This window comes from Rhinoderma darwinii, chromosome 5 (assembly GCF_050947455.1).
Source record: "Rhinoderma darwinii isolate aRhiDar2 chromosome 5, aRhiDar2.hap1, whole genome shotgun sequence".
Lineage (NCBI taxonomy): Eukaryota > Metazoa > Chordata > Amphibia > Anura > Rhinodermatidae > Rhinoderma > Rhinoderma darwinii.
The window spans coordinates 242,555,519-242,574,208 of NC_134691.1; the positions used below are offsets into that span (position 1 = coordinate 242,555,519).

Sequence of the window (18,690 nt, forward strand, 5' to 3'; positions counted from 1 at the left end):
TTGTTTTTTAGTAACCACGCCACCTAAAAATAGAATAAAAACTGATCAAAAAGCCGCATGCACTCCAAGAAAACTACAATGCATTCCTCGAGGGGTCTAGTTTCCAAATTGGGGTCACTTTTGGGGGGTTTCCAATGTTTTGGCACCACAAGACCTCTTCAAACCGGACATGGTGCCTAATAAAAAAGAGGCCTCAAAATCCACTAGGTGCTCCTTTACTTCGGAGGCCGGTGCTTCAGTCCATTACCGCACTAGGGCCACATGTGGGATATTTCTCAAAACTGCAGAATCTGGGCAATAAGTATTAAGTTGCGTTTCTCTGATAAATCCTTTTGTGTAATAAAAAAAATGGTATAAAGAGGATTTTCTGACAAAAAAATAAATTTAAATTTCACCTCTACTTTGCTCTAAATTTCTGTGAAACACCTAAAGGGTTCATAAACTTTTTAAATGCTGTTGTGAATACTTTGAGGGGTCTAGTTTCTAAAATGGGCTGTTTGATTGGGGTTTCTAATATATGGGCCCCTCAAAGCAACTTCAGAACTGAACTGTAACCTAAAAAAATAAATGAATTAGGCAATACTTCGCTTCTTATATTATACTGATAATGAGCTGTGCCCACCCCGAGATGACCCCAGTTTTGACCGTTTGTATAAACGGAGACCCCTATTAAACCGTTTCAGTGCCCGGTTTTCCCAAGCATACACCCCCGAGAAGTGTATTTCTATTGATGAGTCCTTGGTACATTTTAAAGGGAGGGTTCAATTCTGTGAGTAACTGTCGGGTAAGAGGGCAAGGAATGGCGTGAAGATGTATAAGCTGTGCGAGAGTGCATCAGGGTATACCTACAGATTTAGGATATATGAAGGAAAGGACACCCCCAAACTAGACTGCATCCTGGACTACAATAGGTACATGGGAGTGGTGGACTTGTCAGATCAAGTCCTGAAGCCCTACAGCGCCATGTGGTGTGGTATAAGAAGCTGGCCGTACACATCATACCGATGGCTTTGTACAATGTGTACGTGCTACGTCGATGTACAGGCCAGAGGGGAACTTTCCTGGAATTTCAAGAGGTGATTATCAAGAACCTAATCTTTATGGACCAAGAAGGGGGGGCACCCAGTACTTCTGGAAGCGGGGGCAACACGCATCGTACCAGGGCGGCAACACTTTCCAGGAGAAGTTCCCCAAACTGGCAAGAAGGGAAAAAGGTCAAAAGAGGTGCAAAGTCTGCTATAAGAGGGCGATAAGGGATGACACAATATATCAATGTGACACGTGTCCCGAATAACCAGAGCTCTGTATGAAAGAGTGTTTTAAAATTTCTCATACATCCCTTGGTTTATAATTTACCCCAATTTTACTTACCCTGATGCACTCTGCACAGCTTATCCCCCCTCGTCTTTCCCCTCTGGGCCCTGCTGTGTGCCCAGGCAGCTGATACCAGCCACATGTAGGGTATTGCCATACCCGGGAGAACCCACATTACAGTTTATGGGGTGTAGGTCTCCGGTCAAAATGCTCACTACACCTCTAGATGAATGCCTTAAGGGTGTCGTTTTTAAAACGGGGTCACTTCTTGCGGGTTTCAACTGTACTGGTACCTCAGGGGCTTCTGCATACATGACTTCGCACTAGAAAATCCCCAGTAGGCCAAATGGTGATCCTTTCCTTCTGAGCCCTCCCATGGGCCCAAACGGCAGTTTATCACCACAAGTGGGGTATTGCGGCACTCAGAACAAATTGCGCAACAGAATGGGGTATTTTGTTTCTTGTGAAAATAAGAAATTTTCAGCCAAATCTACATATTATTTGAAAAAAATAATTTTGTTTTAATTCCCAGCCCAATTCAAATAAGTTCTGTGAAAAAACTATGGGGTCAAAATGGTCAGAACACCCATAAATGAATTCCTTGAGGGGTGTAGTTTCAAAAATGGGGTAATTTGTGGTGGGTTTCCATGGCTATGATACCTCTGGGGCTCTGCAAATGCGACACGGCACCCGAAAACCAAACCAGCAAAATCTGCACTCCAAAGAACACATAGCACTCCTTCCGTTCTAAGGCCTCCCATGGGCCCAAACAGCAGTTTATCGCCACAAATGGGGTATTGCTGCACTCAGGACAAATTGGGCAACAAAATGGGGTATTTTGTTCCCTGTGAAAATAAGAAATTTTGATAAAAAAATTACATCTTATTGGAAAAAATTACATTTATTTCATTTCACAGCCCAATTTAAATAGGTGCTGTGAAAAAAACTGTGCGGTCAAAATTGTAACAACAACCATATTTGAATTCCTTGAGGGGTGTAGTTTCCAAAATGGGGTCACTTCTGGTGGGTTTCCATTGCTTTGATACCTCTGAGGCTCTGCAAATGCGACATGGCACCCGAAAACCAATCCAGCAAAATCTGGACTCCAACAACACATTGCGCTCCTTTCCTTCTAAGCCCTCCCATGGGCCCAAACGGCAGTTTATCACCACAAATGGGGTATTGCCGCACTAAGGACAAATTGGGCAACAAAATGGGGTATTTTGTTCCCTGTGAAAAGAAGAAATTTTGATCACAAATGACATTTTATTGGAAAAATGAATTTTTTTTCATTTCACAGCCCAATTCAAATACGTGCTGTGAAAAAACTATGCGGTCAAAATGGTAACAACAACCATAAATGAATTCCTTGAGGGGTGTAGTTTCCAAAATTGGGTCACTATTGGGGGATTCCTACTGTTTTGGCACCTCAACACCTTTTCAAACCTGGCATGCTGCCTAAAATATATTCTAATAAAAAAGAGGCCTCAAAATGCTTCTTTGCTTCTAGGGCTTGTGTTTAATTCCATGAGCACACTAGAGCCACATGTGGGACATTTCTAAAAACTGCAGACTCTGGACAATACATATTTAGTAGTATTTCTCTGGTAAAACCTTCTGTGTTACAGAAAAAAAATTGAATAAAATTGAAATTCAGCAAGAAAAATGAAATTTGCAAATTTCACCTCCACTTTGCTTTAATTCCTGTGAAATGCCTGAAGGGTTAAAAAAATGTTCTAAATGCTGTTTTGAATACTTTGAGGGGTCTAGTTTTTAAAATGGAGTGTTTTAGCAGGGTTTCTAATACATAGGCCCCTCAAAGCCACTTCAGAACTCAAGAGGTACCTTAAAAAAAAGGCTTTTGAAATGTTCTTAAAAATATGAGAAATTGCTGTTTATGTTCTAAGCCTTGTAACGTCGAAGAAAAATAAAATGTTCAAAAAACGATGCCAATCTAAAGTAGACATATGGGAAATGTGAACTAGTAACTATTTTGGGTGGTATATCCGTCTGTTTTACAAGCAGATGCATTTAAATTCTGAAAAATGCTATTTTTTCAAAATTTTGTCTAAATTTTGCAATTTTTCACCAATAAACACTGAATATATCGACCAAATTTTACAACGAACATGAAGCCTAATGTGTCACGAGAAAACAATCTCAGAATCGCTTGGATAGGTTTAAGCATTCCGACGTTATTACCACATAAAGTGAAATATGTCAGATTTGAAAAATGGGCTCAGAGCCTTAAGGCCAAAACTAGGCTGCGTCCTTAAGGGGTTAAGGCAGATGCCATTCGAGTGAAATTTTTATAGTTAGCGATAATATTTTGATGTTTAAAATGATATTCAAAAACAACATTAAAAGACATAAAAAGGTGGGCGTGGCCTGGTAATGGCGCCGAGCGGATGTGCAGACTAACTGCTCCGCTACTGATTAGCCAGTACTCCAGCACGCTCATTAGCATATTTTATTGTCTGAGAACGGCACCCTAATGGTCCGGAGAGCACCCAAACTTCCAGGCACACCTTCCACACCGCGACAGGAGCTACTCACCAGCGGTATCCTTCTTTATTTCGGTGACACGGTGAAGGGAGATAATTACAAAATGGTGCCGCCGGGCCCTGAACACCAGACAAGGGGAAATGGCTGTGCAGTGCAGGATTCTTCTTGTGCAGCTCCCCCCCCCCCCCCATTCCTGCCCGAGCTGCTTCTCCAGGTTCTTCCTCACCTCAGAAGAATACTGCCTCTTCGTGCCTGAATGTGCCTGTGACCGATATGATCCCAGTCTCAGGTGACATGCTTTTGGAGCTGAAACAACAACTTGCTGCTGTTCCTACTAAGGGGGATATGGAAGCTAATGTGCACAGACTGGAGACCACGTACAAATCTGAGATACAGGCACTGACCTGCAATCTTTCTCAGCTTACAGATCCGGTACAACGAATGGATGTAGATATTACTGCTGCCTTACATGTACAAGTTTCTCAACAGTCAACACTAGAGCAACATACTCCACAAATCCATATGTTGTTTAATCATGGATCATGAGAATCGCGCGTACCAGGTCTTCCTGAAACTTACAATACTGCAGCTATTGTTCCTACGCTTAAGGGCTTATTCAACTCTCTTCTGGTTCGTGAACCTGAATCTGCCCTGTAAATTGACAGAGCACACCAGACTTTGTGTCTTAGAAACTCTGATCCAGACAAGCCGAGAGACATTTTGTGTCGCATTCATTATTTCACGCTCAAGGAGGAATTACTACGTAAAGCCAGGGACAAAGGAGATATTATATGGGAGGGGAACAAACTTCAGCTTCTATCTGACCTATCCAAAATGACTTTTGAACAAACGCCGGAATTTGCGTCCATTATTGGATGTTCTTCGTGAACACGGGATTCCCTATTCATGGGGATATCCTTTTCAACTTCAAGTACGGAAGGATGGTGTTCTCTTCTTTGTCCGGGATCTAGATTACATTCCAAAGTTCTGCGAGGCCCTGGATATCCCTAGTTTCCATATTGGACTGGCCCTCAACTCCATTACTTCCCCAATGATTACGTCAAGGCCGTCGCGGTAGATCTCCGGCCATGCGAGGACGTGGACTGGAAAGGCAACATATGGACCCTGCCCCAGAACCCTGAGGGCTTTTGTGAGTATTTATACTCATTCGAAATTGGTTTACTTTCAACCCTCTTTGTCTTCGGCGCAGTATTTTCATAATTGTATTCATATGTATTCTGTATTATGTTCCTGATACAGGGTTGACAGTTGTGGTTGTATGCTGTTTACTTCTACTCTATTGTAACATGCTTTAAATGTGAACGATTACCGTTGTGGGGTATATTTTTGTCTACTTGAAACAGAGGCGGTTTTGGTTCGTTTGCACTATCCACAAGTACTTCTCTTCACGGGCTTAATGTTCTGATGTTTGTACATGTGCATGAAAGTGTGTGTGTGTGTGTGTGTGTGTATATGTATAAGTGTGTGTATATATATGTATATATACACTACCGTTCAAAAGTTTAGGGTCACTTAGAAATTTCCTTATTTTTTAAAGAAAAGCACCGTTTTTTTCAATGAAGATAGCATTAAATTAATCAGAAATACACTCTATACATTGTTAATGTGCTAAATGGCTATTCTAGCTGCAAATGTCTGGTTTTTAATGCAATATCTACATAGGTGTATAGAGGCCCATTTCCAGCAACCATCACTCCAGTGTTCTAATGGTACATTGTGTTTGTTAACTGTGTTAGAAGGCTAATGGATGATTAGAAAACACTTGAAAACCCTTGTGCAATTATGTTAGCACCGCTGTAAACAGTTTTGCTTTTTAGAAGAGCTATAAAACGGACCTTCCTTTGAGCTAGTTGAGAATCTGGAGCATTACATTTGTGGGTTCGATTAAACTCTCAAAATGGCTAGAAAAAGAGAGCTTTCATGTGAAACTCGACAGTCTATTCTTGTTCTTAGAAATGAAGGCTATTCCATGCGAGAAATTGCCAAGAAACTGAAGATTTCCTACAACGGTGTGTACTACTCCCTTCAGAGGACAGCACACACAGGCTCTAACCAGAGTAGAAAGAGAAGTGGGAGCCCCCGCTGCACAACTGAGCAACAAGACAAGTACATTAGAGTCTCTAGTTTGAGAAATAGACGCCTCACAGGTCCTCAACTGGCAGCTTCATTAAATAGTACCCGCAAAACGCCAGTGTCAACGTCTACAGTGAAGAGGCGACTCCGGGATGCTGACCTTCAGGGCAGAGTGGCAAAGAAAAAGCCATATCTGAGACTGGCTAATAAAAGGAAAAGATTAATATGGGCAAAAGCACACAGACATTGGACAGAGGAAGATTGGAAAAAAGTGTTATGGACAGACGAATCGAAGTTTGAGGTGTTTGGATCACACAGAAGAACATTTGTGAGACGCAGAACAACTGAAAAGATGCTGGAAGAGTGCCTGACGCCATCTGTCAAGCATGGTGGAGGTAATGTCTGGGGTTGCTTTGGTGCTGGTAAAGTGGGAGATTTGTACAAGGTAAAAGGGATTTTGAATAAGGAAGGCTATCACTCCATTTTGCAACACCATTCCATACCCTGTGGACAGCGCTTGATTGGAGCCAATATTTATCCTACAACAGGACAATGACCCAAAGCACACCTCCAAATTATGCAAGAACTATTTAGGGAAGAAGCAGGCAGCTGGTATTCTATCTGTAATGGAGTGGCCAGCGCAGTCACCAGATCTCAACCCCATAGAGCTGTTGTGGGAGCAGCTTGACCTTATGGTACGCAAGAAGTGCCCATCAAGCCAATCCAACTTTTGGGAGGGGCTTCTGGAAGCATGGGGTGAAATTTCTCCCGATTACCTCAGCAAATTAAGAGCTAGAATGCCAAAGGTCTGCAATTCTGTAATTGCTACAAATGGAGCGTTCTTTGACGAAAGCAAAGTTTGAAGGAGAAAATTATTATTTCAAATAAAAATCATTATTTCTAACCTTGTCAATGTCTTGACTATATTTTCTAGTCATTTTGCAACTCATTTGATAAATATAAGTGTGAGTTTTCATGGAAAACACAAAATTGTCTGGGTGACCCCAAACTTTTGAACGGTAGTGTATATTTGGACAGAAGTTTACATGTCTAACTAAACGGACCATGTAGCTGTGCTTCGCTTTTGTTTTTTTTATTTTATCAAGAGATATTCTAGCCGAATATATTTTTCTGATGTCATATTGTAATGGATATTATGATTATTACGGGTGTTCTCTACAGTCCTTATTGTACTGTGCTGCTCTCTTATCAGTTATTTCTATTTTTCTTTATTTCTTATTATTTTTCTTTATTATAAGTTGTGCTGGAGTGGTGGTCTAGCATTCGCTTGGTTTCTAACTAGTCACTCTTCCACTTAGGGAATCACAAAGAGTAACTTTGTCAGTGATTATCTCTCTGATTTAGTCATCAGAGAGTTGGTACTTCCTCATTTTCTTTATTATTTTATCTCCCTTTCCTTTTTTGTTTTTACCTATCTTTTCCCGTCTTTTCTGTGTGGAGGGATGGCCTCGCTGAAGATGTGTACCCTAAATGTTAGGGGTTTCAATATGCCAGAAAAACGCACGCAGATCTTATATGATATGCATAAGGAAAGGGTTCAACTTTTATTTTTACAAGAGACCCATTTTAAAACTGCTCATATTCCTCGTCTCAATACCAATTACTATTCTACGTGGTATCATAGCACGAATGCGGAGTCCAAAAGTAAAGGTGTCAGTATTGCCATTCATAAATCTCTCTTACATGGGGTATTCGGGACGATGTCGGATGCGGAGGGCCAATATCTTTTTGTAAAAGTTTCTTTGCATGGCAAGGTGCTTACGTTGGCAAATTTTTACTTACCTAATCAGGATCAGGCGCGGGTTTGCAGGTCGTTGCTGCGGAAGTTGGAGGACTTTATGGAGGGTCTCTTGGTAATTGGGGGTGATTTTAATCTTGTTTTTGATAAAAATCTTGATTCATTCTCCGGTAAAAGTTTGGTACCTAGATCTCATATGTCTGCTCTATCTTCCACACTGCATTCTATGCAGTTGGTTCTCGTTTTGCGTGTGGATGAAGCATGCGCCAAGGACTATACCTATTTATCTGCGCTGCATAAATCTTACAGTAGGATTGACATCTTCCTTCATAGTCATCTCCTTACGTGGAGACCCACAACACTGATCGGTAATATAATTTGGTCAGACCATGCTCCGATGTATCTAATTTTAGACATTCCAGATAGACCGACTCATTTTAGGAACTGGAAGTTGAATGACAACCTTCTGAATGACACTTTTTGTATGACCGGATTGAAAGACTCCATTCAGTCCTTCCTTCATAACCACATGGCTGATACAACCGCCTTACCAGTACAATGGGAGGCTTTGAAGTGTGTGTTGAGAGGAGTTCTCATTCAACATGGGTCCCGCTTGAAGAGGGAGAAGGGTGCACGGATGACGAGACTGTTGGATAAGATTGGTGTTCTTGAAACTCAGCATAAACATTCACAACTCTCCTCTACACTCTCAGAACTCGACGTTGTGAGAACTCAACTCAGGGCCCTTCTCGATCAATCTTACACTCGGTATAGGGACAGCAACCGTATATTCTTTTATGAATTTGCTGACAAGTGTGGACGACCTCTTGCAAGGGCACTGCATCCTAGGTCCCAGGCTGCTTATATTCCTAAATTACATACTGCTTCGGGTCAAGTGGTTTCTGATCCGAAGGACATTGCCACATGCTTCCAGCAATACTATTCATCTCTGTATAATATTAAAGGCAGTTTACACGATATACCAGTCGAATCTTTGCAGTCCAAAATTGACATGTATTTAACGGAGACTCCGCTTCCTACTCTTTCTCATTCAGAATCTGACACCTTGGAAACTGACTTCACTGTTGATGAAGTTCTACACGTCTTGCCCTAACTTCTGCCCGATCTCGCTTATCAATGTGTATGTAAAATTATTTGCATAGACCATTGTGTCACGCATCTCCCCTATATTACCCTCTCTCATTCATGATGATCAGGTGGGATAATACGAATAAAACCATACTTCTCATGTCCTATGCCCAAAAAAAACGTATCCCAGCCTGTCTGCTCTCAGTAGACGCTGAGAAGGCTTTTGACAGGGTCAGTTGGCAATTCCTCCAGAAGACCTTGTCACAAATTGGTTTAGGTCAAAATATGCTTGGGAGGATCATGTCCCTTTACACAAAACCTACCGCTCGGGTTCGTGTGAACGGTTTGCTGTCGGATTCACTACATATTTCAAATGGTACTAGACAGGGTTGCCTGTTATCCCCTATTCTATATGTACTTACTATGGAACATTTGGCTAATGCCATACGTAATAACCCATCCATAAAGGGAATAATTGTGAGATCACTTCATACTAAACATGCATTTTATGCGGATGACCTCCTGTTATATGTAACAGAATCTATCATGACTTTACCATCTATAATTAAAGAATTTGAAAGTTTCAGTCAGCTTAGCAATTTTAAAGTTAACTACTCTAAGGCTGAAGTATTAAATTATCTCTCAGCCTTGACTCGGTCGAACACTTAAAACAAAATTTTCCATTTAAATGGCAATAGGAATCCCTAAAGTATTTGGGGATCCATATACCACAGGATTTGACGGTGCTGTTCCATTTGAACTACATCTCTTTATTGCATCGTACTTTGAAAGATTTGGAGCGGTATTCCTCGGTACACCTTTGCTGGTTTGGCCGGATCAATGCTGTCAAAATGGACATCTTACCCAGATTTTTACATATATTTCAAACTGTACCGATTCTGGCCACACAATCATATTTCCGTCCATTGCAAAGAGCCATAAATAAATTTATCTGGGGCTCTAAGAAACCTCTGATAAGCATGACAGTGCTCTGTAGGCCTAAGTTGGAAGGAGGGGCGGGGTTACCTGATTTCAAAAAGTATCATTCTGCGGCTCTTCTAATGAGAGTCGCTGATTGGTTTAGATCATTTACTCACAAACAATGGGTTAGACTGGAATTTGAAATCTCACCTTTATGTCTAACATCTCTTCCGTGGATTGACAAACCGCACAGAAATACACATGTTACCATTGTTGACTCAACACTTTTTGGTGGCCTGGGATAGGGATGCAGTGTCTTCAAACCTGACACATTGTCCTGGACCTTTTACTCCTTTATTTGACAATCCTGACTTCACACCAGCGGTGGGAGTGGAGGAGTTTATTTCCTGGAGTAGATGGGACAATGTTAGACTCTCTTCCACACTATCCACTACACACGAACTTCCTGCTCTCTCGTCTCTTAGTGTATCTTGTCCTCACAAAAGATTGTCTTGGATGGAATATCTCCAGCTTAGAGCATACATCTCATATTTCTCAGATTGCGCGGCTCTCAACTTAGACAAAGCTGCACTGGAAACTTTTATATTGCTACCCTCTATACCTTCTAAACTTTTATCAACTCCACATGCATTACTTCGTTCTTTCTCTGATCTTTCGCAGCTTCGATACTTGCAGGCATGGGAACGTGAATTAGGGTTTCATATACAGGATGAGGATTGGCATAAAATATTTTTGCTTACACATAAACTGCCCACAGCTTGCTATGCACAGGAAAATAATTTTAAGATTCTTACCCGATGGTATCATTATCCGGACTTGCTACACAGAGCTTTTCCCTCCGTGTCTGAACATTGTTGGCGATGCCTTTCTGCTTTGGGGACCATGTTACACATATGGTGGGAGTGTCCCATTCTGTCTCCTTTTTGGACTAACATATTCACGCTATATAATGTACTTTTTGACTCTCAATTGCCTATTGAACCAGGTATAGGTCTATTGTCCCTTTTACCAGGCAATGTCACAATTCTGTAAGAAAATGTCTGAAAATATATTTATTCAGAAGCCAGATGTGTGATTCCTAGACACTGGAAATCTACAGAACGCCCTTCTCTACGTGAATGGGTAACCGAATTGAATCATATCATAAGAATGGAGAGTCTCCTGGCAAAGGATAATGGAAAGCATGACAGATACCTAAATACCTGGAAGGGTTGGATTCTGTTTACAGAGAGTGATGCACTTTCTCGTTGGCTGGAAGATAACACCTGAATGTCTTTGGCCATTAACGCGTTTTCGGTCGAGGTCTTCCCTCCTCACCTTACCTGTCCTCCTTCCTTTTCCAATCCCCTTTTTACATTTTCATTATATGCTTCATCTGCCAATGTAAACTTTTTGTTTTTTGACATTATATATACTCTTTATTGTATTCACCTGTGTTATACTGATGTGTTTCAGTCAAACTGTCACTTGTTTTATATGCAATTGTATTCTTATTGTATATTTGTATTGAAACTCTAATAAATTTCGATAAAGAAAAAAAAAGACATAAAAAAGCACAGTGTGAGTTTGCTACCAATAGTAGGAATAAATATCAAGTAAGCATTGATAGTAATAAAAAAAAAAAAGCAAGAAAAACAAAAAATAGCAACAATAATAGCTGAAAAAGTACAATGTGAATATACTCATAAATATCACAATACATACAAAAATCACACTTTTGAGGGTAATTGGTGTAGTTTATGTAGTATGTTCCTAGTGTTTACAGGGATAGCTTCTAAACAAAATATTTAAAAAAAAAAACATTGGTATATCAGTGTATGTAAATGTATATAAAATGCATACAGTGTCTCACTTTTGAGAATAAATAGTGGTTGGCCGAAAGTACACATAATAAAAGTATTTATAATGTTTCAAGTATTGTTTCGGAAATAGCATTGAGACTGGTGGGAATTAGAGTATTCAACTTGTCTATCCAGTATACCTATCATCGGCAAAGAGTTTCAAACCTATTCGGTTGAGAGGCATCTATATAATCAATGGGTAATATTTGGTAGCATTTAAAATCTCCTCCATGTGCTAAAGTGCAATGTTTGGGAATACTATGTGTCCACATTTTTTTCATACAGTTTTAACAATGTTGGTTTAGGCAACAATGTAATGGTTGGGTACTACGTCCAAAGTATTGTGCTCCGCAGATACAGCTAATAAGATAGATGACAAATTGCGACTGGCAGGTCAGCCTGTGTTTTTAAGAGTGAATTTTTTACCTGTGTTGTTACTAGTGAAAGAATTACACTTGTGTTGGATGCTACAACAACAAAGGCACCGTGTTTTTTCACACCGATAACTTCCCAGAGTGGAAGTGGGGAGTTTTTTTGTTTTTATTGTCCAGTGTTTGACTCTGCTAGGTGCCAGAATGCTCTTGAGCGTACAACATGGTTTGTTTTGAAGGAGGAGTTTTAGAAAAGGGTCACGAGTTAATATATGCCAATGTTTGGTCGGAATCTCTTTTAATTTTCCCAAATTTTTTATTGCATGTAGTGATGAAGTTAAGTTTGTTTGGATTGGAATCACCTATTTGTGATGATTTCTTAGATGGTATTAAACAGTCTGATTACTTAAGTTTTTTTTAGTTCTCTGATACGCATCAGTGAGAAGGTGATTTGGGTATCCCTTTATGCATTATGAAACTCTTTGCTGACGAGAGGTATACTGGATATACAAGTTGAATACTCTTATTCCCACCAGTCTCAAAAGTGAGACATTGTATGCATTTTATATACAGTGAAGGAAATAAGTATTTGATCCCTTGCTGATTTTGTAAGTTTGCCCACTGTCAAAGACATGAGCAGTCTAGAATTTTTAGGCTAGGTTAATTTTATCAGTGAGAGATAGATTATATAAAAGAAAAAACAGAAAATCACATAGTCAAAATTATATATATTTATTTGCATTGTGCACAGAGAAATAAGTATTTGATCCCTTTGGCAAACAAGACTTAATACTTGGTGGCAAAACCCTTGTTGGCAAGCACAGCAGTCAGACATTTTTTGTAGTTGATGATGAGGTTTGCACACACATGTTAGATGGAATTTTGGCCCACTCCTCTTTGCAGATCATGTGTAAATCATTAAGATTTCGAGGCTGTCGCTTGGCAACTCGGATCTTCAGCTCCGTCCATAAGTTTTCGATGGGATTAAGGTCTGGAGACTGGCTAGGCCACTCCATGACCTTAATGTGCTTCTTTTTGAGCCACTCCTTTGTTGCCTTGGATGTATGTTTCGGGTCATTGTCATGCTGGAAGACCCAGCCACGAGCCATTTTTAATGTCCTGGTGGAGGGGAGGAGGTTGTCACTCAGGGTTTGACGGTACATGGCTCCATCCATTCTCCCATTGATGCGGTGAAGTAGTCCTGTGCCCTTAGCAGAGAAACACCCCCAAAACATAATGTTTCCACCTCCATGCTTGACAGTGGGGACGGTGTTCTTTGGGTCATAGGCAGCATTTCTCTTCCTCCAAACACGGCGAGTTGAGTTAATTACAAAGAGCTAAATTTTAGTCTCATCTGACCACAGCACCTTCTCCCAATCACTCTCAGAATCATCCAGATCTTAATTTGCAAACTTCAGACGGGCCTGTACATGTTCCTTCTTGAGCAGGGGGAGTTTGCGGGCACTGCAGGATTTTAATCCATTACGGCGTAATGTGTTACCAATGGTTTTCTTGGGGACTGTGGTCCCAGCTGCCTTGAGATCATTAACAAGTTCCCCCCGTGTAGTTTTCTGCTGAGCTCTCACCTTCCTCAGGATGAAGGATACCCCACGAGGTGAGATTTTGCATGGAGCCCCAGATCGATGTCGATTGACAGTCATTTTGTATGTCTTCAATTTTCTTACTACTGCACCAACAGTTGTCTCCTCACCCAGCGTCTTACTTATGGTTTTGTAGCCCATTCCAGCCTTGTGCAGGTCTATGATCTTGTCCCGGACATCCTTAGAAAGCTCTTTGGTCTTGCCCATGTTGTAGAGGTTAGAGTCAGACTGATTAATTGAGTCTGTGGAAAGGAGTATTTTATACAGGTGACCATTTAAGACAGTTGTCTTTAATGCAGGCAGCAAGTTGATTTGGAGCGTGTAACTGGTCTGGAGGAGGCTGAACTCTTAATGGTTGGTAGGGGATCAAATACTTATTCTCTGTGCACAATGCAAATAAATATATATAATTTTGACTATGTGATTTTCTGTTTTTTTTTATTTAATATAATCTCTCACTGGTAAAATTAACCTAGCCTAAAAATTGTAGACTGTTCATGACTTTGACAGTGGGCAAACGTACAAAATCAGCAAGGGATCAAATACTTATTTCCTTCACTGTACATTTACATACACATAAACGACACCAATTACCCTCCAAAGTGTGATTTTGTATGTACTGTGATATTTATGAGTATATTCATATTGTACATTTTCAGCTATTATTGTTGCTGTTTTTTGTTTTTCTTGCTCTTTCTTTTTTTATTACTATCAATGCTTACTTAATATTTATTCCTTCTATTGGTAGCAAACTCGCACTCGTGCTTTATTTATGTCTTTTAATGTTTTTGAGTATCATTTTAAACATCAATCAAAATATTATCATTAACTATAAAAATTTCACTCAAATGGCATCTGCCTTAAATCACAATAGATGTGATTTATCTGTACTCTCCATACTTTCCTATGCACTTACAAAACTATATATTGTTAATGATTGATGCCAGTTTCAAAACGAAATAATATTTTTAGAACACAATGAGAATTTCCACATATCGGCATGTCTATAATTTTTGCACAAGCCCCCTCATCTTACCTACCCATTGACATTCCGTACATCTTAGTAATGGTTGCTATGGACGCTCCTTTCTCGCAACCAATGAATGCGCAGTACCAGCGCATTCACTAGTCACTCTAGCTATTTGGGGTCAGATTGAATCCAGATATTTATATTATAAAAATGATAAAATACAATACACCACTTCCCTCTTTATGTCCCCTCTCATGCCCACCTTGGATTGATTCATCATGCTTGCTTTGTGCCGCTGCGCGGCTCTGCCGTTCAGCGTGTGCATGTGGCAATACTACATATTGGCAATATAACACACTGCCACTACCCTAGTTTTTCAATACTACATTGATTTTTTTACATTAACATATCAGTGAATGTTGTGTTACAAGTGCCCCCTGACCTTTGACCCGTTCTTCCCGGTTTTTTCAAGTATAAATAGATGTACTGCTTTCTAATGTTTATTTGTGTTCTAACTGAGCCTGAAGAAGGAGCCGGTCCGGCTTCCGAAACGCGTCGCTTGTAGTTCATTAAAGACTTTTGATACTCCAAACTTTGTTCGCGTCCTTATGCAACACTAAGGACTAACAGCCAACTACGACCCAGGGAACCAGTGCCGCTTCAAGGGTAAATTTTGATATATTACATGTCTATTTCAGGGTAATTGGTTCAGCAGTAACAGCAGTAAAACCCCAAACAGAACATCTACCTCCCTTCTGCCCCCTACAGCGTGTCCAAACAGCAGTTTACGTTCACGTATATATACAGAGCGAGAACCCGCTTTAACAGTTTGAGATATTTGTCTTCAGTGGCACAAGCTTGGGCACTAAAATGACATGTCAGTGGAAAATCCACTGCGTGTTATTTTCTAGTAAAAAATTCCTTTTGCATCAAAACACTCACTGCACCCCTTAATAAATGCCTTATGGGTGTCGTTTTCAAAATGGGGTCACTTCTGGTGGGTTTCCATTGCTCTGATACCTCTGGGACGCTTGTGCGACATGGCACCTGAAAACCAATCAAGCAAAATTTGGACTATAAAGAACACATAGCGCTCCTTCTCTTCTGAGCCCTCCCAAATTGTGGTGCAGTTTTTCGGGTGAAATATCCAATGCGGAAATACTGCTGGAACAAAAAAAGGTAATACTTAATGCTTGGTTGTTATGGCGATGCGTTTCTTCTCCTGGGATGACGCTGTAGTCCATGTGACCGCTGCAGCAGTCACATGGGATGAAACCTCTCAGGAGGCCGAGCTGCGTTCAGAACAGAGGATGGCGTCGCTATGTCAATGGCCGGGGGTAATTATAAGCATTTTTATTAATGTTAAATAGAAAAAAAATATTATTTTTTACTCATTTGCGATTTTTATTTATTATTTTTTTCCAGCAGGATCGCAGCATTTCCGCCGCAAAAGTTGAAACACATGGCTCTTTGTTATGAGTTTTACCTCCCGTTAAAGTCCGTGGGGAAAACTTGCAACAGCAAAGCAGCGATTCCATAGCATGCATTGACATGCTTTAGATTAAGAAAACCGCACCGCTGGTCATCGGATTTTCAGCAGATTTTTTCCGGCGTGTGTGGATGAGATTTGTTCAAATCTCATCCACTCTGCTGCTACTGAAATCCGTTGCAGAAGATCCGCAGTGTATATGCTATGTGTGTTCCTACCCTCAATAGATCAACTTTTGGAGAATTGATAATTGTCTTAATTTGTTTTGCAGGCTCTGAGTAAGAAAAAGAGGCAATGGCATCTGCTACATCGATACAGTAGATTCAAAACTGGATACTTAGAAAAACTTGAGTAAAAACATACTGAACCGTAATAAAGAATGCACTTCAGGAACTGTCTATGATTTAGTTCATTTCAAGCAAATATGTCCAGTTTTATTGTTTATAATGTCATTATTTACCATGTTGCCTTGTGGTGAGGTCAAATAAAACGCCTTTATCCTGGATTTGCACACAACGTTTTGCTGCATTTTTCATTGCTGTTTTCTTAAGGTAAAAGCAATGCGACCAGATGTTACTTTAAAGTCCATAGTGAAATATTGAAAAGTCAACATACTTAGCATTTTGCTTTGCTGCATGTTTGGGTTAAGTGGCCATTTTATTTAAAACACTGCATGCTCTGGGTACAGCGTTTTTTCTGGGCCTGCTGAAGCTACGAAACATGTCGAAGGGACACTAGATGTTTTTCTTATTTTAACATACTTTGTGTTAGGCTCTGTTCACATCTGCGTTGGGGTCCCGTTCTGACGTTCTGTCTGAGGTTTCCGTCAGAACGGGACCCTGAGCGGACACCGACGGAAACCAGAGGTTTCCGTTTCAATCACCGTTGATTTTGATGGTGACTGAGCCGGTGCCCGTGGTTTCCGTTTGTCTCTTTTGTGCACCGGATCCGTTGTTTTGCCGGAAGCAATAGCGTAGGTGACTGAGCCGGTGCCTGTGCTTTCCGTTTGTCTCTTTTGTGCAACGGTTCCGTCGTTTTGGCTGAAGCAATAGCGTAGCGCTATTGTTCCTGCAAAAAAAAAAAAAAAAATGGAAAACTTACGGAATGGAGACAAACTGAAACCATTTGCAACTGAAACATTAGTGAGCTGCACTGATGGCTCGGCCGACAGCTCGGCCGAGTGGCCGTTAGTGATTTTCTAAGCTCAGTTCTGATCAAGTCAAAGTGGATCCACTTGTTATCACTAAATGAATTTCAATAATAAAAAAAAAGACCCAGGGTGTCCATAGCCTTCAAACATTAAATAGACATGAGTTGCTATTCATGTCATCCATACGAGGTTCCCCTTGGAATTAGGGTTGTCACGATACCAGAATTTGGACTTTGTAGTATTTTTCGATTTTCGATACCAAACGATACTTTTACAACAATAACAAAAATAAACAAAAAACACAAAGTACTTTTATATTCTCATGTGAGGCACATGGTGTGAATTTTTGAACCTCCATGTGCCTCACATTAATAGTAATTACCCCCAACATGTACCTCACAGTCATAATGGGCAACATTGGTGTATCAGGTACATGATGGGGTCAATTACTATTCTTGTGAGGCACATGGAGGTTCAAAGTTTATCACACCATATGCCTTACATTAATAAGTGACACCATCATTTCCCTCATATAAGGCAACATTGGGTTAACCCCTTAGGGACACGGACAATTTTGGCCTTTAGGACAGGACAATTATATTTTTTCCTCTTTGCATCCCGTGCTCATAACGTAGTCATTTTTTTTTTTTGCTAGACATAGCCATATGAGACTTTGTTTTTTCGTACATTTACATTATCGTTTAATTTATATACATTTTTATTTTGGCAAAAATGCAGAAACAACTTTTTTTTTTACAGCATACATAGTTCATCATAAATAACGCTTCAAGTTTGTTGTGCAGGTTATTACGGTCATGCGACACCAAATATGTATGATATTTTATGTATTTGCACTTATTATAAGGTTTATTGTTAAAAAAAGAAAAGGGCATTTGTGTCTTTTTTTATTACTTGTACACTTTTTTTTATTTTTTTAACTTTAATGTACTGGCATATATCTATATACCAGTACATTAGACTGTGTACTAATAGTACACAGGCAGTTGTTAGTACTCACTTCAGTATTCCCTAAGAACAGGAAATATGGTACGACAGCCCTAAGGGTCCTTCAATGGACCCTGGGATGGCTGCCCATATATGGTATGTCTCTTGATCGCGTCACAGGGATTCTCTGTGACTCGATCAATGGGGGGTCCCCCCTGCTCATTTTCCCTGTGAATTTCATGGTCAGCTTTTATCACAGCATTCAGCGGCGGATATCAGAGTGTTCTCTGATCTCCGGCATTAGAGTGCGGCTGGAACTGTGTAAAACAGCGATTGTCCCGCTCCTGATCGTGCCTGCACGCGCCATTAGAATGATGTGCAGTGCGCCTGACATGTTCTCTGCCTTCAGGACCCGCACCGCTGCCCATTATCGCAGCGCTGGCCTCATCACATAATACCAGTGACCACATTCATGTGTTACAATACTAAGCTGTGCGGCCGCACAGCTTAGTATCGAAATACATGAATTCACGGTATTGAACCGTTTGAGGGTGGACAGCATCCAAATAGTATTGATATTTTGATGCATCGCGCAAGCCTACTTGGAATACAGATTTAGC

At 40.4% G+C, this 18,690-nt stretch overlaps 1 protein-coding gene across 1 annotated transcript in view; it reads left to right on the top strand.

The window, feature by feature from the left end:
* C5H7orf57 (chromosome 5 C7orf57 homolog) overlaps positions 1-16,491 on the top strand; it is a 262,894-nt gene extending 246,403 nt beyond the window's left edge. Inside the window, exon 8 of the mRNA XM_075828554.1 lies at positions 16,247-16,491. Coding sequence (XP_075684669.1) covers positions 16,247-16,257 — 11 coding nt within the window. The 3' untranslated portion in view covers positions 16,258-16,491. The remainder of the gene's footprint in view (positions 1-16,246) is intronic.
* Positions 16,492-18,690: the final 2,199 nt, after the last annotated feature.